A 22489-nucleotide genomic window follows, 5' to 3' on the forward strand; every position below is an offset into this window, starting at 1 on the left:
AGCTCGCAGTGGCCAGTGGGGCGAGTCCTGGGCCTGAACCTCAACGGACCACACCCCAGCCTTCCTCCCTTTCATCCAGCCTTCCACGGGCCAGGGAGCTCCCGGGACACTCACAACTACCCCAGGACTCCATCAGGTGATAACCCAAAGATCACCTTACAAGGGTGACCCCAGTAGTGGTGGTGCCACTAGAAGCCTAAGGCAGAGAGGGAGTAAGCTTTGGGTGCTGTGAAGTAAGGCATCTCCTGTGCAAAGGCCTTGGGTTCTGGAAGACCAGAACTGAACAGATGAGCCAAGGGTGCTCCCTGGGCCCTGCTCCTCTCTCTTTCCTGACAGCCTGTTTTCCCCCCCTCACTTTCTTTTGTTTTTGTTTTGTTTATCCAGACAGGGTCTCTCCGGGTTAGCCTTGGTTGTCCTGGACTGGCTTTGTAGACCAGGCTGGCCTTGAACTCACAACTATCCACCTACCTCTGCCTCCCGAGTGCTGGGATTAAAGGCGTGCATCACAGCACATGGCTTCTTTTGGTTTTTTGAGAGAGTATTTTCATGTAGTCTTGGCTGGCCTGGAGCTAGCTCACTATGTAGTGAGCCTCTGGCTCGCAGGTGCTGGGATTAAAGGGATGTGCTACCATGCCTGCCTCCCTCCCTTCTTGACTTCTACAAGCCTGGGCCTTTCTAGACTGTGGCCAGTAGCCAGAGGCCCCAGCCCCAGCCACTGCATGCTGAGAACTTGCCGCTATGTCCACTCCCAGCCCCACTACATGCTGTCACTCAGTCCAAGACCACTCCTGCTAAACATGTACTTACCTCAAAACTTTACAGAGCCTCCCTCAGGGACTGACCACATATACTGTCACTCAGTTCCCGGCCCCACCCTTTTGTCTGTGCTGTCGTTTTGCTCTGGTTCTGCCTTGGCACCTTCACACTGTTGCTGCTATCCGTCACTCATCTCTCCCACCCCATACCCACGTGCTGTCATTCAGACCTAGCCCTACCCAGACCCCGCCTTGGCCCCGCCCCGTCTCACACGTGCGGTCCCTCGGCCCGCTGCCCAGGCACTTGCGCTGTCACTCAGCCCAGAGCTCTCTGCGTGGGGGTAGAAGCGCCACCGTCCCACTGGCCGCCCAGTCGGTCACTTGCCCACGGCTCTTCGGCGGCTGTCCCAATGGGTTCTGCTCTACTCTTCGCCCTCATGCTGCTCGCCCAGGTAAGCTTGTGAGCTCTGGTGCATACCTGCCTCTAACGTTGGGATAGCTTTTCCTAGGGCCACCAGCCTGAAGTGTCTTTGGGAGACCCCAGAGCTGCGGCCTGCAGTGTCCAGGGTGGGCCACACTCTCTGGTACATTGTAGGAAGGAGTGATCTGCACTTTAAGGGCTTCAAAAGAGAGGGTGACGGACCTTTCCTGCACACCAGTGAGCAGAATGGCTCCTAGGCACAGAGAATACCCGTGGGGCTGTCCGGTCTGAACGGAAGTGTACCACAAGTGCCTCCTGGAGCCTTCCAGAGTGTAGGGGTGAGCAATCTTGTGAAATTCTTGTATTCCAGAGTGTGGTGCAGAGGGAAGAGGCAGGAAGCCCACAGTATCTGTAAACCTCCCAGCTGTGACATGAGTGTGTCTTGGTGTCTGAGTCCTTGCCCCACGATCCTGGCCAGCAGGAGTACCTGCAGTTCTGCCCTCCAGGACCTAGGACTCTGGAGCAAATAACTCCAGACCAGAGCAGCCCAACACACATTCACTTTACACTGCCTGTACCTGACCAGAACAGTGGCTGTGCCTCTGTGCCCGCCTGGCAATGTAGTGGCTTGTGGTCCCCAGACCTTACAGGCCCTGGTACCCAGTCTTCCTAGCATGGCACAAGGAAAGGTGGGAAAAGCCCAGGTCCCCAGTGTTTCCTGCTGTTGGCACTCCCCAGACAGGCTCTGGATGGCCCTAGACTGGGCCAGGATGGGGGATGTGAATTCTGTGGTCCCTGCCAGAGCCCACTGCCGTGGAGATGGCTACAGGGCTGTGGCCAGCCCCTGCACCCCAGAGGCAACAGGTGGCAAGCACAAAGGACTGCTGTGGTTCGAGAGTGGTCAGCCAGCACTGCCTATGTGTGTGTGTGTTGGGGAGGGGGGGTCCATCCCTTCCGGGAACACTCTTCACGACTTTCTTGGTCCCCTCAAATTCCCACAAGCCTTGCAGCTCTGCTCAAGTTTCAGTCCCTGGCAGCTGATGGGCGCCTGGCCAGAAAGACCCTCCAGCAGCTGGCCCTGGGCTTTAGCCCTGCATCCCCAACCACCTCCACCCCTAGCCTTGGGGGCCTGTGAGCACATCTGCTAGGCTACCTAAAACCCAGCAGCCCTCTAGATCCTACCTAGAACCCTCTGACCCATCAGAAGCCCCTCCTGTATACCCTGCGCTGGGATCTGTTCTCCACTGCTCATAGTCACAGCATTTTTCACCAGCAAGCTCAAGGCTGCAGGGTGGGTAGTGTTGGGTAGCATTCCTCTCCTTCCTCCCTCCCTCCCCAAGCCTCCCCTCTCTGTTGCACTACTGCAACTGCAGAACACCCCTCCCCCAGGCATCTGGAGGCCCCAGGAGTCAGGTGGGGGCATGGACGCACCCCTGAGGCCTGGCCTCCTGAACTTGCTTCACAATAGCACTCAAATTAGCTCCTATGCAAGGGGACTTGCTCCTGCCCCACCAGTGTGTGTGCACACCTCCCCACCACCAGTGTGTGTGCACACCTCCCCACCACCGCTCAGCTTTCACGCTTCTGTCTGCTCTGTCCACATGCCCGGGTCCTGAGGTGGCCTTCTGGTCATTGCTGCCTCCTTTTCTTTCTTTTTGTTTTTTCGAGACAGGGTTTCTCTGTGTAGCCCTAGCTGTCCTGGATTCCTTAGTTAGACCAGGCTGGCCTGGAACTCACAGAGCTCCGCCTGCCTCTGCCTCCTGAGTGCTGGGATCACAGGCTGGCTTCCTGCCTCCTCCCCCCTGGGCTTTTCCCTGGTCCTCTGGTAGAGCAGCTCTGTCTTGGGCTCCTCAGGTTGAGGGAGGAAGTAAGCACTGCATGGATCCACACCTCACTCCTCAGCCTCCCTACCCAAGTTCCCCCAGAATCTGAGCTTCTTGAAATCCAGGGCAGCACCAGGGGTTGGATTGTGTTCAGAACTGGTCCCCACCAGGCCTCTAATTCTACCTGCTCAGGATGCTGAACCAGGAAGACCACAAAATCATGGCTAGCCTGGGAAATTTAAGACTACCTTGCCTCAGTTGGGCATGGTGGCGCATGCCTTTAATCTCAGCAGAGGTAGAGGCAGGCGGATCGCTGTGAGTTTGAGGCTAGCCTAGTCTACAAAGCAAGTCTGGGACAGCTAGGGGTACATAGAGAAACCCTGTCCCTCCCTCCCAAACAAAAAACAAAACCAAACAGACAAAAAGAATACCTTGCCTCAAAAGAAAAATAAAAGCATCGTGGGAAGTAAGCAGAACATGTGCCTAGCATGGTTGAGGCCTGAGTTCTAATCCCAGTGTCATTCACACATTACTTATAGGAATAGTAACCCTGACTCTCCCCCGCCCCTTGGCCTTGGGCTTTAATCTTTCCAGTTGCTGGTCCTGAGCTGGGTTGGAGGGGAGCATACATAGCCCAGAGACAGCCGCCTCACTTTTGTCTGAGGAACCAAGGAAGCCACATGGCCTCAAAAGGAAAGATGGGCTTCAGCGGTACCTCACGGGGGTGGGGGAGCTATTTACTGAGTCTGGGAAAAGGGCCCCATCTCCAGCAGGTCCAGCCTGCAGTGACTCGGGCTGCGCTGTCAGGCAGGCGGGGCCAGTCTGATGGGACGGAACAGCTGCCTGTCTGCCCCTCCTCACTCTCCTCTGATGGCTGCAGCAGCTGGACAGGGTGGTCCCACAGTGGGAATGCGGGGCCACTCTAGGCCATGCCAACAGCTGGCCTCATTCCTGGCATGCTGGCTGTCCAGGAATGAAGTGGCCATGGATTCCAGCCTGTGGGAGGTGTGCAGGCCTGAGAAGCCTGTGAAAAGTCAGTGCAGGGGCTTACTGCACCCCCCTCCACATGCCTGCCTCCGCCCTGGAAGCCATTAGCTCTGCCAAGATGACCTCGCTCTCATGGCCAGAGACCTTGGGTCTTCCCAGTCAGTCCTCACCAGAGGACTATCACTAGAACCTCTGCCCAGGATCAGTGCAGGGGAGTGAAGGGGGGACCACGTAGCCTTCGCCTTGGCCACTGGCAATGGCTGATACTGTTGCCATTGGTAGTTTTGGTTTTTGTTTGGTTTTGTTTTATTTTGTTTTGTTTCGAGACAGCATTTCTCTGTATAGCCTTGACTGTCCTGGACTCACTTTGTAGACCAGGCTGGCCTCGAACTCACAAAGATCCACCTGTCTCTGCCTCGCAAGTGCTGGGATTAAAGGCATGTATCACCTCCGCCCAGCGTCATTGGTAGTTTTGACAAGCCTCTTGCTTGGCCAAAGCACACACTCCATGCATGGCAGGCCCCCTGCAGCTCCTTGGCGTGGGGTCAGAAAAGACCCCAGAGGCTAGTTGACTTAAGAGTGGGTTCAAATCCGTGCCTCAAGAGGTCTCTAGGACTTTACAACTTTTGTCTGTGGTCATCCTTGGTCAAGAGCAGGGCTGGGATGAGGTGGGACACACTGGATATTTACTGTGAGAAGTGAGTCTGTGACTATTTCCTGTCTAGCTTGGTATGGGGGAGTAGAGGGGCACAGGATAGTAGCGAGTGTAGGTGCCCCTTCCACAAAATCACCTTCCAGGTGCCGCCTTCCTTGTCCTCTGTCTTGGATGTGGGAGCCTCTGAGCTGGCTATGGCCATGTGGCTTTGTCCCGAGCACTGGATGTCCTCGCTTCCCAAGGAGGTCCCCAGCCTTGCCTCCAGCCTGCCACGTTTTCTGGGAAGTGGGTAGGGTGAGAGACATAGGACGGGCTACATAAATGCCTCTCAAAAGCCGGAAGCTGCCTGTGGCCTGTCCATTGGGCGCCCACTCACACCACTGTAGCCTCTGATCTGGGCATTGTGGTTCTGTGACCTTGTGAACTTGAGCTGTGGACAGGCCAAGGACCCACCGTTCCCATGCCCTGCCTTGACCACACCCGGTCAGTGCCAAGGCCATGGGCACTGGCAGGGGCAGCAGGACTAGGAGGAGGGTGGAAGGTTTTCCCAGGCCACAGGGGCTTCAAAGAGCCTGGGAACTCCCATTCGCAGCAGGCCTGACATGCCCTGTGGTGCCATCTCTGATTTGGGCAACTGTCTCAGCCTCGCTCAACCTAGCTCGGAGCCAGGAGCTAAGGGGCTTTCCCTGTCCATACCTAGGTGACATGAAGAGCCCCAGGTCCTGACCCACGTGCTATCCTGAGGGGGGGAAGACAGAGCCAGGCTTGCCCCCAAAGCAGCCCTTGGGTACATCTCAGGGCCTGCCATTAAGCTCTAGAAAAATCCCCCTGTGTCCATGGAGGCTGTAGCCCAGGTTTCTCATGCCAGGCAGGCAGGTGTGTGCCTGGCAGGGACTCCACCCTGACCTAGAAGTGGCTTTGCATGCTGGCATTGGCATTGTTCTAAGGCCAAGCTGCCATCTGTAAGGACAGAGCTGCCCAGGCAGGACTCTGCTCCCTCTAAACCCATCCTCCCATCTTGAACAGGGTCTCCTGCTCTCTGGACCCCAAGACCAAGTAATGGAGGTGGCCTCAGCTGCCATGAGGGGCTACAGAATTGGTGGCCAGGGTCCCACCAGTAGGATGGGAACAGGGACTCCCTGCATGGTACCTGAGTCAGCTGGGGAAACAAGTCAGAGAGCAGGCTGAGCCAAAGCCTTTGATCCCCAAGCAGGCTATGTGCAGGTGCCCACAGGGCCACTACCTTCCTGGGCTTTGGGCATCCATCTGTGCTGCAGAAAGACATGGAAAGGCTGAAATCTACGTGCCTGCCTGCCTGCCTGCCTGCCTGGCTGCTCTCTCCTCGCTGCCCTTAGAGCACCCCCCCCACCGCACCCCAACCAGCGTCTGTCTTTTCCTCCTGTGAGCGCCAGCCTCCACTGACCCACTGACCACAGATCCAGCTGAAGTAGAAGCCAGGGGGCCTGGGTAGCCACCAAGCAACTCCACAGGGGTAAGCCATCCACTCAGCAGCAGGGAGTCATGGGAGCTCATGGATGCTGAGGGAGGACATGGTGCCAGTATGGCCCAGTGTAAGCCTCCCCGAGTGTTAAGTCCTGCTCACACAATCCCTCGGTAACGCTTAAATTTACTCATTTTTATGTGATTTGCCTGCTGTCTGTGTAAATGCCACATGCATGCAGTACCTGAGGAGGCCAGAAGAGTGTGTCAGACCCCCCCAACCCCACCCTCACCCCCACCCTCACCCCCACCCCAAGGCTTGAAGTTACAGGTGGCTACTAGCCACCACATGTGTCCTGGAAATCAAACCTGGTACTCTACAAGAGCAATAAGTGCTTTTAAACACTGAACTATCCGGCCTCCGCACGACTTTCTCACAGAGAGAAATGGGCTGCCTGCTTTCTGGTCCCTACTGGGGCCTCTTAGCTCCCTTGCTTGGGGCGGAGCCAAGCGAGAGCTTCCCTAGGTGTGGACACGTAGTGAGCATTAAGAGTGAAAGCTGTGATGGGCTATCCTTGGAGCCCCCATCTGTCATTCTGAGGAAGGTAGTTGGAGATACTGAGGAAAAGATGAGGCCCTGACTACTTGGGAACCATGCTGAGGGTGGGGCTGGCACATTCAATGCTGTGTTTGGCACATCTGTGTGGTGGTGGTCCTCCACGCTCCCAGGACCACCCAGCAGTCCTCCTCCCTCATGGACAGCCCAAGGATCTGTCCGAGGAAGGGATGAGGTGACCCCAAACAGGGAGGTTTCTGCAGGCAACTGCATGTGGAGGGAACTCATGCAAAGTAGAGGTGGGGAGTACAGGGCTATCTTTAGCTACACAGTGAGTTTGGGGCCAGCCTGGGCTACATAAGACAAAAACAAACCACAAAACAGAGAGCAGTCTGAGCTGAGGGCAGTTGGGAGTCTGAACCCTTCCCACCCAGGTGGGTGTGCACAACAACCGCTCTTGACTGAGCTTTCATAGGGAGGAGCCCTTGGTCTCAACCTTGCCGAGGCTAGGCACACTTCTAATAGCTGAGGCTAGACACACTTCTAATAGCTGACACTGGTACAGCAGAGGGAGCTGCTGGCCCGAGCAGTTGCTTACGTTGACCAGAAGGAGACAGAATGAAAAGTGTCACTCTGCTTTTCAATCGTGTCCTCTGAGACTGCCCCTGTGGACAGACTCAGACAATGACACTGTGTGGGAGGCACCACTCTGCAGGACAGAGTCTCTAAGAAGGGAGCAAAGGCATGCTGCAGCCAGCAAGACAGCTCAGCGGGGAAAGGGGTTTGCCTCAAAGACCCAAGTGAGTCCCCAGAACCCACCTAGTGGAAGGAGAGAACTGACCTCTGACCTCCACACATGTGTCTCTCTGCCCCCAAAATAAATGTGAGCATGCCCCCGAGGGGGAGACTGAGATCCCCCAAGTCTTGCCCATGGCCCCTAGGCCAGGCTAGCAAGGGATCTGAAGGATGGGCACCTCTGCTTGCCCTGAACCCTCTTGTGGGTCTGAGGGAGAGCAGCCAAGAACAGCCACAGCTGCTAAAACATTTCCAAACCCAACAGCTCCCATGTGCTGGAGCCCCGGCCATCACTTCCACAAATCCTGCCAGGCTGTACCATGCCAAGTACTGGCCTCTCAGCCCCCAGCCTCCTGGAAGCCTGAGGTTTTGTTCTTAGCCAACACATGCTGTGGAAGATGAGGTCAGCATGTGGCCAACATACACACCCATCATGGCGGCCTCTGCCAGGCTGTGCTTTGGGGTGAGGGGTCTCTCAGGAATGCCAGCTGAGCCAGTGTTCACAAGGGTATCCCCAAAGCCCTCAGTTCTCAGCCCCTCTCCAAATGAAGACACAGGACAAGGAGCAATTGGCAGATGGGTCGCTCTAGGTGAGACCCATTTGGAAACTGGGGGTGGAACACCTGTGAGAGCCAGGAAGGTACCAGAAGGTTAGGGGTGCCTTTTTGGAGCTGCCATGCATTCTGCCATGTACTTGATAGATTAGTCTCTTCTGTGGGCCTTGGTTTCCCCCTCTGAGGGGTGAGGCTATTTGTGATCATAAACTGGCAATGGCAGTGGATTTTTGTGGCGAATGGGACTCACGATGCTTCCTCTGTGCTTAGAGACTTGGCTTCATCTGTCTGCAGTCACACAATGCCCAACTGCTTTCTTCTTTTCTCTTTCTTTCTTTCTTTTTCTAAGACAGGATTTTTCTGCCCTGGCTGTCCTGGAACTTGCTCTGTAGACCAGGCTGGGGTTTTTGTTGTTGTTGTTGTTGTTGTTGTTGTTTCTAGATTTATTTATTTATTTATTATGTATAAAATGTTCTGTCTGTATGTGTACCTGCCCTCCAGAAGAGAGCACCAGATCTCATTATAAATGGTTATGAACCACTATGCGGTTGCTGGGAATTGAACTCAGGACCTCTGGAAGAGCGGACAGTGCTCTGAACTCAGAGCCATCTCTCCAGCCCTGACCAGGCTGATCTTGAATCAAAGAGATCCACCTGCCTCTGCCTCTTGAGTGCTGGGATTAAAGGCGTGCGCCACCACTGCTGGGCCATTTTTTCTTTAAATTACATTTATTTATTGTGGTGGGAGCCTGCACATATCACGTGGTGATCAGAGTACAAGTTATGGGAGTCAGCCCTTTCTCCTATGGCCTCTAGAGAGCACGCTCAGGTTGTCTGACTTGGGAGCAAGTGTCTTTATGGACTGAGCTGTCTCTGGCTCAGCACGTCTACGTGTCACTGCCAGTCTCCCAGGTGTGATGAGGAAGAAAGAAGCCTACCCACAAATCCGGGTTTCCAGGACTGAGACCCAGTGACGAGATTCGCACACGTATTGTGTAGGCTGTCTTTTTCCCAGCCACCCTCTCAGTTGAGCCATACAGCAAGCCCCATGCCACCCTGTGTCTGTGGCTCAGCCCAGTGCCTGGCATCTGTAGGAATGTCCTCCTTGGCCCTGCACCATACCCCAGTCCTTGTCACAGACCAGGCTGGCCAGCCAAGGAGGCCACAGTCACTAAGCCCCACTCTACAGAGCAGCTGAGATGGCTCTTGGTTGCCCTCCACCGCCTGGGGATCTGGAAGCTTGGGCATTCCTTCTTCAAAGCAATTTCGAGACGTTGCATGGGGCGCCCTGAGCATGGCCTCTCTGCTCACCCAGAAGACAGGCGCACAGGAGCCATCACTCTTGGGCTCCCTGGCCCAGTTTCTGCAAGTGTTTGAAATCAAGCCCCAGGCCTGGTGGCAGAGTTGTATGCATGGCTGCCTTGGGTGGCAAGGGTGACTGTGTTGGGCACAGAAGCTTAGGGTCATCCCCTCACTTTTTTGTTTTGTTTTATTTTGTTTTTTAAGACAGGGTTTCTCTGTGCAGCCTTGGCTGTCCTGGACTCCCTTTGTAGACCAGGCTGGCCTCAAACTCACAGTGATCTGCCTTCCTCTGCTGGAATTAAAGGCATGTGCCACCATGCCTGGCCCTCCCCTCACTTCTAATAAAAGCAGGCACTGTTACCGTTAACTTATGACATTCAAGCTGTGACGCTGAGGTGGGACACATGTCACCTCCCACTCTAACTCAGTGGCCCCACTTCTGACTGAGTCCCCGGCTCCACCAGCTGCTGCCCATCCCCCTGGGCCCTCACTCCCAGGAAGCAAGAGTCGCCCTCTGTTGGCACCTGACCTCTCAGGGATCTCGCATTGCCTCCGACCAGCCAATAAACGATCTCTACCGCTAGGGATCTGATGACGCTATGTGCCCTGTATGACTGTGTCCCATCTGTGTTTTAGAGCCTTGGCCTGTTCTGGGCAGTCCCTGAGCCAGAGCCTAGCACCCTGTACCCCTGGCGCCGGGCACCAGCCCCAGGCCGTGTGCGGAGAGCCTGGGTCATCCCACCCATCAGTGTGTCTGAGAACCACAAACGCCTCCCTTACCCACTGGTGCAGGTAAGAGAAGTGGGGGGATGGGATGTTCCTATAGGTCCCCCCATTTCTTAAAGATCCCCTTGGATCTTGCCCCATCTGCTGACAGGAGCTGGCTGTACAGCCTAGGAAGGACTGTCCCACTTTGTCACTCTGAGTTTCTGTGCTGGGACAAAAGCAGGGCTCCCATACCTGAGCCACAGCACCGAGCTACTCCAGGGAACATGCCCCCAGGCTATATGCCCCTGGAAAGCATGGCTTTGTTTAGTCATCACTACAGTAGGCCCATGAGGTGAATAGTCAGCCGGCTACATTCTCAGAATGTGACTGGCTCCCAAGTCCCAGGATGCTCTGCAGCTGGGCTTGAGTTTAGGGGGGTAACATGTTGAGCTTTAGAGCCTTTGACCTCTGCTCACCTAGCTGGGGAGGAACACGAAGGTGTCAGGGTGCCCTCTGGCCTTCACTGAGCCCCACTCCTGCCCCACAGATCAAGTCTGATAAACAGCAGCTTGGCAGTGTCATCTACAGCATCCAGGGGCCCGGTGTGGACGAAGAGCCCCGAAATGTCTTCTCCATCGACAAGTTCACTGGGAGGGTGTACCTCAATGCCACTCTGGACCGTGAGAGGACAGACCGCTTCAGGGTAGGGCGTGGTGGGAAGCCAGGGTCCTCCCCACTGCTCGGGCCTCTGTTCCCCACCTGGCATGCTCCAAGCCAGGAGCTTCCCAAGCAAGACCTGGTCCCCACATGTGAGGACTCAGTGTTTGGGATCATGTCCCCCACTTAATACAGGGGCACCTTGAGATCATGAAGTGGGGCTGGGTGGTCCTTTGGAGGGCAGAGCATCGTCACAACTGCTGAGATGATATGGCAGCCTGGATCCAGGTTCTGTTTGGTGAACAGGTCTGTCGCGAAGAATTCCCAAATAGTGTTAGTGGCAGCAGCAGCAGGGAATATGAGCTGAGGGGGGCCAACAACAGTGTTGGGATTCCAGAAGGGAGGCGAGACTCACATTGAGGTGTGCACAAGAGTTGAGCCAGGACTGCCTTTGGGTTCTCTGCAAACAGCCATCTGCCAGGCTGAGATGCAGTGTGCTGGCCTAACATGCAAAGGCCCTGGGGTTCAATCCTCAGCATGGCTGGATGATAGATAGGTAGATAGATAGATAGACAGATAGACAGACAGACAGACAGATAGAGCTTTTCCTAGAATTATAGGCCTGTGATCCTTAGGAGACTGGGGCAGGAGGGACATGAGTTTGAAGCCAGCCTGGACTACATAGCAGACACCTGTCATAAAAATAAAATCAAGCAAAACCTCTAGAAATCTGATTACTGTAGCCAGGACCCTGTAGGCTGCATTCTATCTGGCCCAAGGAAGGGTAACTCCCTACCTCCATGTTTCCAGGGACCACAGGTTCTGTTACGTCCATGAGAGATTCTTCCAAACTAAGAGGCCGCTATGGCACTCTTACCGAGGAATCCACTAGATCATTTATTTTCTAAAGATTTTTATTTATTATGTATACAGTGTTCTGCCTGCACATACACCCGCAGGCCAGAAGAGGGGACCAGATCATATTATAGATGGTTGTGAGCCACCATGTGATTGCTGGCAATTGAACTCAGGACCTTTGGAACAAAAGTCAGTGCTCTTAACCTCTGAGCCACCTCTCCAGCCCCCGCACTAGATCATTTTACAAATGTGATTCACAACATCTTGTTGTGTGTCTCTAGCTGGGTCTGACCTCATCATCTTCCTGTTTCTGCCCCCCTGAGTGTTTGGAAATTATGCCATGCCATTCTCCAAAAATAAGCAGGTTAAAATGTTGTCAGCGGCACTGGGCGTGGTGGTGCATGCCTGTAATCCTAGCACTCAGGAGGCAAAGGCAGGTGGATTGCTGTGAGTTGGAGTCCAGGTCAGCCAAGGCTATACAGAGAAACCCTGTCTCAAAAAAAAAAAAAAGTTGTCAGCTTATATGAAATCTTGTTCCAAAAAATTAAATGAATAAATCTAGGCATTTCTTAAAAAAAAAAAAAAAAAAAAGCAGCCAGGCATTGTGCAGCTCTCTGTGAGTTTGAGGGCAGCCTGGTCTACATAGCAAGTCCCAGGACACCAGAGAGACCCTGTCTTTTAAAAAAAAAAAAAGAAGAAGAAGAAGCTGGGCACAGTGGTGCATGCCTATAACCCCAGCACTCGGGAGGTAGAGGCAGGCTGAGCCAAGGCTACACAGAGAAACCAAAAGGAAGAAAGGAAGGAAGGAAGGAAGAAAAATGAATGAACTAAATTTTGACAGGAGCCAAAATCACAGAGAAAAGGAGACAAACCTAGAACCTTAGTAAGAGCATTACTTCATCCATGCAATGATGTGATGAGCATCCTGGTGGCCAAGGAGAGAGAGGAAAGTTGTAGCCTATGTGCTGGGAGAAAGCAGCCTCCGTTCACATAAGGTTGCGTGCCTCCAGCACATGGCCCGCCCCCACGTGTCCCTTGCCATGTGTGGCCCACAGCACTTGCTGTTCCTTTTACATAGCTGTAGGAGGCACAGAGCCATCCCTTGCCCTCTGTTTGTTCAGCTAAGGGCCTTTGCCCTGGACTTGGGTGGCTCTACCCTGGAGGACCCCACGGACCTGGAGATTGTTGTGGTGGATCAAAATGACAACCGGCCAGCCTTCACACAGGATGTGTTCAGAGGCCGAATCCTGGAGGGTGCCATCCCAGGTGAGGAGGGAGCCCAGGGTGGGGCTTCAGAAGGTCCAAGTGCAGAATTCCACACAGCCGAAGGCTTAAGGGGCTAGAGTCACACCCCCAAGTGTGCTTGCCTGCTGTGCCAGCTTCATCTCTAGCTCTGTAGAATTGACAAGCTAAAGGTCAGGTGTAAAAAAACCAATCTCAGAGCCGGGCGTGGTGGCGCACGCCTGTAAACCCAGCACTTGGGAGGCAGAGGCAGGTGGATCGCTGTGAGTTTGAGGCCAACCTGGTCTACAAAGTGAGTCCAGGACAGCCATGGCTACACAGAGAAACCCTGTCTCGAAACCACCACCACCCCCAAAAAAAGAAGGAAAGAAACCAGTCTCAGGCAGGTGTGGTGGTGCGCACGCCTTTAATCCCAGCACTTGGGAGGCAGAGGCAGGCACATCTCTGTGAGTTCGAGGCCAGTCTGGTCTACAAAAGCAAGTCCAGGACAGCCAGGACTGTTACACAGAGATATCGTGTCTCAAATAAATAAATAAATAAATAAATAAAATTTGAGAGAGAGAGAGAGAGAGAGAGAGAGAAACCAGTCCCCTTCACAGTCTCATGTCCGTATGAATTTGACCTGCACAGAAAGGCTTCTGGGTGGCTGTTTGAGTTGTTTGTCCTCGTTTCATGGTGGTGAACTTTGCATAATGTGAAGCTTACCATTTCAGTCCTATTTAGTGACTCCACGGAGCCATGAGCTTTCCCTGGTGTGTTTTTTATCCACTGAAAGAAACCCCACAGCCCAGGCAGCTCCTCCTATGGTCACAGACACCCCAGACTGTCATGGAGGCACATGGGAAATGGAAGCTGAGTTTAAGGTCGTTTTCAGTTACCTAACCAATCTGAGGCTAGCCTTGACTACATGAGACTCTACCCTTGCCCCTGGTGCCCCTCCAAAAATCACACCTCAGCCCTGTCCTTCCTTAGCAGTCTAGCTGGGCTGTGGCAGGCAGGGCACCGGGTGCACCCACCCTCTCTTCCTCACTGCCCATTGCCAGTGTGTCCAAACCTGGACTAGGTGACAGTTTCAGGAAACCCAAGCCACATGAACACAGAATCTCGCCCTGTTTGCAGCTTGGGGTCATCCTATTCCATATCATTTTACTCACAATGCAATATTTAAGGTAACAGTGGACATTTGCGTGTAGCTTTTATTCTGACCTGATTTCACACTGACAGAAAAGTCTAAATCAATTCCTATGTGCCCATTGCAGGGAGCTCGTGACCAGTTTAACCCTTTTCTGTCTTCTCCCTCTGCTGCTCGATTGTAGACTGGATGCTGGGCATTCTTACGGTGGCAGTGTATCCTGAAAACTCCCTGTAATTACCAAAGTCAGGAAATCGGTGTGCATGCCACACAGTGTGGTGTCTACTGACCTCACCTAGCTGCAGCTTCCGTGGTGAGGAGTCATAAGGACAGGGGACAGTTGGGTCAGGTGTTCTTGTCCTGTAGCCTTTCCTCCCTTTTCTTAATCAGGCTCTTTTATTTTTATTTTATTTTTATTTTTTTAAAGGTTTATTTCTTTATTACATATACAGTGTTCTGCCTGCATGTATACCTGCACACCAGAAGAGGGAACCAGATCTCATGATAGATGGTTGTGAGCCACCATGTGGTTGCTGGGATTTGAACTCAGGACCTCTGGAAGAGCAGCCAGAGTGCTCTTAACGGCTGAGCCATCTCTCCAGCCCCCAGGCTCTTTTCTTTCTGACTCTCTTCTCCCTAATTTTGCCATCTCTCCTCGTGTGACTCCCACCTCCACCAGGCCCCTGCAGTACGCAGTCCTTACAATCTCCTGGAGCGGCCTGCCCGCCCTGGGGCTGGTCACCTGTAGCAGGGAGGGATTGGTGTGTGGGTGGACTTGTGTGTAGAGTGGGGCGAGGCTGGCTTGAGTTCTGTCCCAGTCACCGCTCCTGGGTGTTTTTATTTTTCTCTGCCTGGTCGGCATGCCCAGGGATTTTCTGCCTGTCTGTCCTTCCCAGCAGGGGTGTCCTTGGAGGCCGTGGAGGTGGCCTCGGCTCAATTCTATCCCTTTTTGGTGGTAGGAGAAGCCTGGCAACAGGGCACAAATACTGTCTCACAGTCCCAGCCCAGACTGCATGTCTCTCAGTGTGCCTTGCTTCCCCTGTCACTTCAGCTCCTCACAGAGTCCTTTGTGGCCCTTGGTGCCACAGCGATGGGACAGAACTGACCTCCTGCTCCCCAGGCAGCTTCTCGCTGTCTCCTGAGGTGTTTGTGAGACATTTATTTTCTTCTGTGTTGAAGTGTGGCATTTCTTATTTTTATTATCTTATGTGTGTGAGCGTTTGTCTGTGCACCATGTGCCTGGAGTTGCCTTGAGGCCGGAGAAGGGCATCAGATCTCCTGGGACTGGTGTTATGGATGCTGTGAATTGCCAGGTGCATGCTAGACCTTAAGCCTGGGTCCTCTGGAAGAAGAGCTCTTACCTTCCGAGCCATTGCTCTAGTCCCTGGAACTATAATTTTTGCTGTCATACTCTGATGTTCCACGCATCTGGGAAATGTGCTTGTGCCTGAATATACACGTATCCCGACATGCGCACGTGTGGACATGACACGTGAACTCATATGAGTCACAGCACACCAGTTCCGGCTCCTGGTGATCCCTCTGTTTCCACGTCAGCTCAAGGGTCCCTTCCCAGCACACTGCAGCCCTTCTCTGATGGGGGCATTGGCTCCTCATGCCTGTATGAACTTACCTGTTTGCTAGGGAACACTCACACAGCACAGCCGTAGTCCCACGGCCAGGAAGTCTGCTGGATACTTGTGGCTTTGTCCTAGGGGCCAGTGCTATGCATAACTCATCTGGTCAGGAGCTTCTGCCTGTGCTGGCAGCCCTGAAGCACTGGCTGGTATTTGCTACAGTATATCCAAGAAACCATATCACAGGTGAGCTAGCCAAGAGCGTGAGACACGGGCTTCCCAGAAGTTTGTCCTCCCAGCCCGACCCACACTACTTCCTCAATATTCTTTTTTTTAAAGATTTATTTATTTTATTTATTGCATATGAGTGCTTTATCGGCAGAAGAGGGTATCAGATTGCATTATAGATGGCTGTGAGCCACCATGTGGTTGCTGGGAATTGAACTCAGGGCCTCTGGAAGAGTAGGCGGTGCTCTTAACCACTGAGCCATCTGTCCAGTCCCTGCCTCAATATTCTTACACCCGGTCTGTGCTGAGGGAAAGTGAATGACAGGTGAAGAGGAGCCATCCCTGTGCTGGGGCCTTGACCAGCAGCACCTTTCAATTGTCACAGCTTCCCTACAGCTAGCACCTTGGAGGATGCTAGGTGCCTGCTTTGCTCTGTACCCATATATTTGTGAATCTCTTACCTGGGCTGGTGTCACCACCTTATTGGAGTGCTCAAGGCTGTCTGAGGATGGGTTTACCACTTTGACCTGGTACATTAGCTCCACTTGCTGACCTGCCATCTGGGAGAAGACATATTGTCTCTCCACCGAAATCCTAGAGCAGTTCTCAACCTTGTATAGGCAAGGCAGCGGGAGTGCCTTGGACTCGAGGCTGGTATACTCTGTCAGCCTCAGTGACACAAACAGTAGTGAAAGTGGCTGTTCACTCTGTGCATACTGGAAGCACTGCACACCAACAGGGCACCAGACCACACCCAGCCCATGGTGGCTAGCCACATCTCTCCCTGTCCTCCCCAGGAACCTTCGTAACCAGGGCTGAGGCTACAGATGCCGACGATCCGGAGACAGACAATGCAGCACTCAGGTTTTCCATCCTGGGACAGGGCAGCCCCGAGTTCTTCAGCATTGACGAGCACACCGGAGAGATCCGCACAGTGCAAGTGGGGCTGGACCGCGAGGTGAGGCTACCCCCTGGACAATTGAGGGCCTAGGGCCAGGTCTCCACATCTGGGCTCCTCACAGGGCAGGGCCTCCCAGCCTCTCAGCCTCCCTGGTCCTTCCTTGCTGGTGCTGTAACCCCTGAGCCAGTCACTTATGCCTGGAAGACACCTCTGAGCCTCAACTGTGCAGCTGCCCCTAGGTATCCCTGCCACTGTAGGTGGCTCTGCCACCATCCTAAAATGGTTGTCTCTAAGTATCTTCTAAGTTCATGTCACATCACCCCCAGGTGGCCGCTGTGTATAACCTGACCCTGCAGGTGGCGGACATGTCCGGAGATGGCCTCACCGCCACAGCCTTGGCCATCATCTCCATAGATGACATCAACGACAATGCCCCCGAGTTCACCAAGGATGAGGTGCCGCCTCTGTCCACCCCTCCCACCCCAGGGCTGCCTTCCTTTTGTAGGTTCCAGTAGGGGGGCTCTGTAGGGGGTGGGGGCCTTCACAGCTTGGAGAAGAGCAGTGCTTGAAATAAAGGGGCCCCGGGGACATAGACTACATGGAAGGGTCCTTAGAGGAAACCAGCCACATGCTGTCCTCAGGGTCCTCAGCCCAGAGAGTCAGTCTCCTGGGCACTTGCTGTGTGAGGAGAAGAGTTGGTCCAATATCCAGGAACAGCAGCAGCAGGTAGATCAGTGGCTCAGGAAAGACAAACCAGTGATGTGCCCTGTGGTGAGCGGCAGTGGGGAGCAAGGAAGGTACCCTGAGGCATAGGGCCAGGCACTCTGATGATCCCCGCTCCCCAGTCGGCCAACCTGGTGAATAACGGGCTGGGATCTCCCAGTTCTTCATGGAGGCTGCAGAGGCCGTCAGTGGAGTGGACGTTGGACGGCTCGAGGTGGAGGACAGGGACCTGCCTGGTTCCCCTAACTGGGTGGCCAGGTTCACCATCCTGGAAGGCGATCCCGATGGACAGTTCAAGATCTACACGGACCCCAAGACCAACGAAGGTGTGCTCTCCATTGTCAAGGTGAGCCACGCCCCTGTCACATGAGTCCCCTCAGCTGCAATCTGTCACAGGCCTCTTTCCAAGGCAGCTGTCAGGGTTCCTTCCTGGGATGACCGTGCTAGCCACCATCCTGGGGTTAGGGCACAGGATGGATGCTGTCTGGCAAAGCTGGGCAGCAGGAGGCACCCACAGAATTTCACTGCTGCAACCTTCTCTTTCTTTTTGAGAGCAGTCCACATTTTTAAGTAAAACTGCGCCAGCACAAGCCCCATTCCTACCAGAGAAACGGGGGCCATGTGTACAAATACACACAGAGACAACCACATATGAACACATAGATGTATTTGAAGATTTATCGCGAGAAACTGGCCAGACAATTTGAGGCAGGCTGGGGGTCTTGAGGGAGAATGTCTTGCATGCTGCTCCTGAGACCTGCATAGCAGTGACCGCCATGAACCAAAATGGCCCCTCTGCTTATCGTCAACTGGTGCAGAGACCGCAGTTGCTGAGTAACACGTGAAACTGCCACACCACACTCAACAAATCCATCTGGAGCAGCAGGAATTTGTCTCCTTACCTATTAATACTTGAGCCTTGCATGGTTTTGTCGTGTCAGGGTTTGAAGGGGGAGGAAGGAAAGATGGGCTCTCTGGACAGCCCTGGGGAGAGGCCCTCCAAGTAAGGCAGCACTTGGGATTTCAGCCGTCTCTGCCGTCCTTCCATAGGCCCTGGACTATGAGAGCCGGGAGCAATATGAGCTCCGAGTGTCTGTGCAGAATGAGGCCCCACTGCAGGCAGCTGCCCCCCGGGCCCGGCGGGGCCAGACCAGAGTCAGTGTGTGGGTTCAGGACACCAATGAGGCACCAGTGTTTCCGGAGAACCCACTGAGGACAAGCATAGCTGAAGGAGCACCCCCAGGCACCACCGTGGCCACCTTCTCTGCCAGAGACCCTGACACACAGCAGCTGCAGAGAGTGAGGTGAGGCGTCCTGGGATCTTGGGAAGTGGGGGAGGGGAGGAGTCTGGCAGAGGGATCAGTGGCTCCATTACTACCGCTGGTACCTCTGCATTCTGAGGGTGAAAGAGAAAGGCCAGTGATGTGCATCGCTGAGCGTCTGTGGGGTACTGAGTCCCTCGGACTATGTGTGCATGTGGACTGAGCGCACCCCATAGAGCAGGACTGGACTCCCACAGGAGCACCTAGTCCAAGACTGCTTTTAGCCAGCCTCCACTGCGGACCTGTCCACTTTCAGGGGCTCTTGATTCTGCACAAAGCTCTAATGCCTTATGTTCACCATTAGTCCCAAGCCTGGCAGTGTTCCCATGTGTCCCCGTGGTGCCAGCTCTGAGCAGGGCAGAGTACAGGCTGCCAGTTGCCGAGGGGCACTGGGCGGCAGCACACCGCATGTGCAGCTGAATCAGTAACTAGCGTGGGGTGGCAGCGGCAAGATGGCTCAGTGGGTAAAGCTTGCCGCCAAGCCTCACCACCTAAGCTCATATCCTGAAACCCACCGGTTGGAGGAGAGAGTTGATTCCTACACTGCTTTTACCTCTTAGGCATCTTGGTGCTCATGCGTGCATGCGCACACACAAATAAATGAATGTAAAACTATTTAAAAATCTAAAATGAAGTAAAGAAAACAGAGTTAGCTTGGGGCTGGGAGGCCTCAAAGGCTGAATGCTAGGTAATCACAGCACCTGTCAATCACACGAGGATGTGTATATGAAATGTGTTTGTGTATATATATATATGTATGTATATGCAACATATATTGTATATGTAGATTGACCCCATATCTGGGTGTCTCGGGTGAGGTCACCCCACTTCTCCCCCTTCCACCAACAGCTATTCCAAGGATTATGACCCAGAAGATTGGCTGCAAGTGGATGGGGCCACAGGCAGGATCCGGACCCAGCGAGTGCTGAGCCCTGCTTCCCCATTTTTGAAGGACGGCTGGTACAGGGCTATCATCCTAGCCCTGGACAACGGTGAGGGGGAACAGGTGGTGGCCCTGTCCCACAGCCCGGCGCTTCCCTGAGTGGACCGACAGGGCAGGCTGTTGGCTGGGGCATAAACTTATCCACTCTCCCTTGCTCCCAGCCATGCCACCCAGCACAGCCACAGGCACCCTGTCCATTGAGATCTTAGAAGTCAACGACCATGCCCCCCTCCTGGCCCCTCCTCCATCCGGCAGCCTGTGCAGCGAACCAGACCAGGGCCCTGGCCTCCTCTTGGGTGCCACGGATGAGGACCTGCCCCCGCACGGGGCCCCCTTCCACTTCCAGCTGAACCCCGGGGTCCCAGACCTCAGCCGGAACTGGAGCCTCAGCCAGATTAATGGTGAGTTGCCCCCCAACCCGACCCACAATCCTGAGACCTAGGAGATAGGCAGACATTGCGCCCTGACTACATCCTTGGGCAGGGCCCAAAGGGTGGGTGGGGAAACTGACAGCCCCGACTCTGGTTCTCTCTGAGAGGGAGGGTGTATTCTGGAGCCTCTGCTGACCACGCTGCACTTTCTGCAGTGAGCCATGCCCGCTTGCGGCTCCGACATCAGGTCTCTGAGGGCCTGCACCGTCTGAGCCTGATGCTCCAGGACTCGGGGGAGCCACCCCAGCAGCAAGAACAAATGCTGAACGTCACAGTGTGTCGCTGTGGGTCCGATGGTGCTTGCCTGCCTGGGACCGCTGCACTGCGAGCGGGAGGTGTGGGTGTCAGCCTGGGCGCACTAGTCACTGTGCTGGCCAGCACTGTGGTCCTGCTCGGTGAGTCCTCAGCCCCGCCCTCTGTCCGGGTCCCTTTCCTGAACTGCCTCCTCTCGGAGCCCACGCGCCAGCAGGTCTCTTGCGCTTCCACAGTTCTCATCTTGCTTGCTGCGCTCCGCACGCGGTTCCGAGGGCGGTCACGGGGCAAGAGCCTGTTGCATGGGCCACAAGAGGACCTTCGCGACAACATCCTTAACTACGATGAGCAAGGAGGTGGGGAGGAGGACCAGGTAAGGAGAGAGGAGTGGTGGCTCAGACTCATTGAGCCCTGGGAAGGGCCTCCCAGAATGCCCAGTGTCCCTAGAAGGCCCTCTGGCTACCAGGAGGTCCCTGCTCCGGACTTCACTGCTTACTTTGCTCACAGGATGCTTATGATATAAACCAGCTGCGCCACCCAGTGGAACCAAGAGCCACCAGCCGCTCTTTGGGCAGGCCACCCCTGCGCAGGGATGCCCCCTTCAGCTACGCGCCACAGCCACATGGAGCACTTCCTACCAGCCCATCTGACATCGCCAACTTCATCAGTGATGTAGGTGCCCTGGGGGCAGAACACACAATGGGCAGATGCACGCTTGTGTGTACACACGCATATGCGCACAAACACACCCACATCCAGCCCCTGCTCCCAGTCCCCATGCTACAGGCTGTCAGGGCATCAGCTCACCAGCAGGACCCTGGCTGAGCCTTTAGGAAAGCACCCGAGGGTGAGTGAGCAGGCCAGCCAGGCACTTCTCAAGCACTGTGGGTGAGAGTGGAACATAAGCAGCCACGTGGCCAGAGAAGGCTACCTAGCCCTGGCCTTCCCACGTCACTCCCTCTCCCTCGGCGAGGCTTACCCGTGCATGGTTCCTGACCTCTGTCTTTGCATTTACTCTGATGAGGTGGGGGCAGCGCTTGCGTTGTCATCATCTGGACAAAGCATCCGTTTAAACTGCATGAACAACTGCTGGTTACACAAGAGGATCAGAATGTGGGGTGGATGGCTGGGTCGGGCCATGCAGGGAATCCCCTGCTAACAGGCCTCTGTCCACACGGCCCAGAGGAAGCTCCCAGCAAACTGGGGGCACCCTGGGAGGGCTGATCCTAGTGCAGGTACTTGGAGACGCTGCCCCTGAAGGATGGGTAGGTTGAGGAGCCCTGATGACAAGGAGACAGCTTCTGTCCATCCTGACTGGGAAAGGCTGGAGGAAGCAGAACCTTCTCGGCTAGCCCACTCTGCACTGGGAGATGTTCTGCATCCCCGGCCCTCCTAAGCGAGGTTCCCTTCTGGGGCAATGGCTGAGGCAGACCTAGGCCTGGCAGTGGCTGAGCCCCAGAGGGATCTTGGATTGCCTCTGAGTGGTTCTGAGGTCTGTGGGCTTTTCCACAGGGCTTGGAGGCTGCAGACAGCGACCCCAGTGTGCCTCCCTATGACACAGCTCTCATCTACGACTACGAGGGAGATGGCTCTGTGGCGGGGACACTGAGCTCCATCCTGTCCAGTCTGGGAGATGAAGACCAGGACTATGATTACCTGCGGGACTGGGGCCCTCGCTTTGCCAGGCTGGCAGACATGTACGGCCATCAGTGAGAACCAGAGCCACCGGGAGATTGCTGTCTAGTTACGGCCAGTTGGCCTAACCAAAGCGGCTTTCTCCTAGGACACACACTCAGAAATACTATGCGGGTCAACAGGACATCCCATCCTTGGCTCCATGGCAGATAGTCTCACGGAGGCATCTCTATGGCTCCAGGGGAGGACTGAGTCAGGGGTGGTGGTCGGAGAGCCTGGAATAGGCAACCAGAACTCTCCCGCTGGGGTGAGGAAGCCCTGGGGGATGCACGCCCCATCTTTGTCTCCCACTTGTGACTCTTGCCTCTGTATGAAAGCAGGAGTCTAAGGAGTGCATTGGAATTAAAAACACACTATTCAGTGGATATGGGTGCCTGTGCCACTCTCACCACAGGGTGGAGTGAGTGGTCCTTACTCCAGGCCCAGCCCAGGGAGGGACCTCAGGACCCTGCTCAGCATAGTTGGTGGAAATGAGGGGCAGCAAGCACAGATGGGGTGAGGTCAGAGTGAGGATGTGCATATGTGTACATGCA

General features: G+C 54.7%; 1 protein-coding gene across 1 annotated transcript; it reads left to right on the forward strand.

Moving 5' to 3' along the window:
• The first annotated feature begins 1073 nt into the window (after positions 1-1073).
• Cdh15 (cadherin 15) lies at positions 1074-22015 on the forward strand. Its single transcript, XM_051169167.1, has 14 exons — positions 1074-1207; positions 9924-10079; positions 10543-10698; positions 12632-12776; positions 16487-16647; positions 16917-17045; positions 17474-17659; positions 18364-18617; positions 19485-19627; positions 19740-19979; positions 20165-20404; positions 20498-20634; positions 20769-20933; positions 21774-22015. The coding sequence occupies exons 1-14, from the start codon at positions 1166-1168 to the stop codon at positions 21972-21974; spliced, it is 2355 nt and encodes a 784-aa protein (XP_051025124.1). The 5' UTR covers positions 1074-1165; the 3' UTR covers positions 21975-22015.
• The last annotated feature ends 474 nt before the right edge of the window (positions 22016-22489 follow it).

This window comes from Acomys russatus, chromosome 26 (assembly GCF_903995435.1).
Source record: "Acomys russatus chromosome 26, mAcoRus1.1, whole genome shotgun sequence".
Taxonomy (NCBI): domain Eukaryota; kingdom Metazoa; phylum Chordata; class Mammalia; order Rodentia; family Muridae; genus Acomys; species Acomys russatus.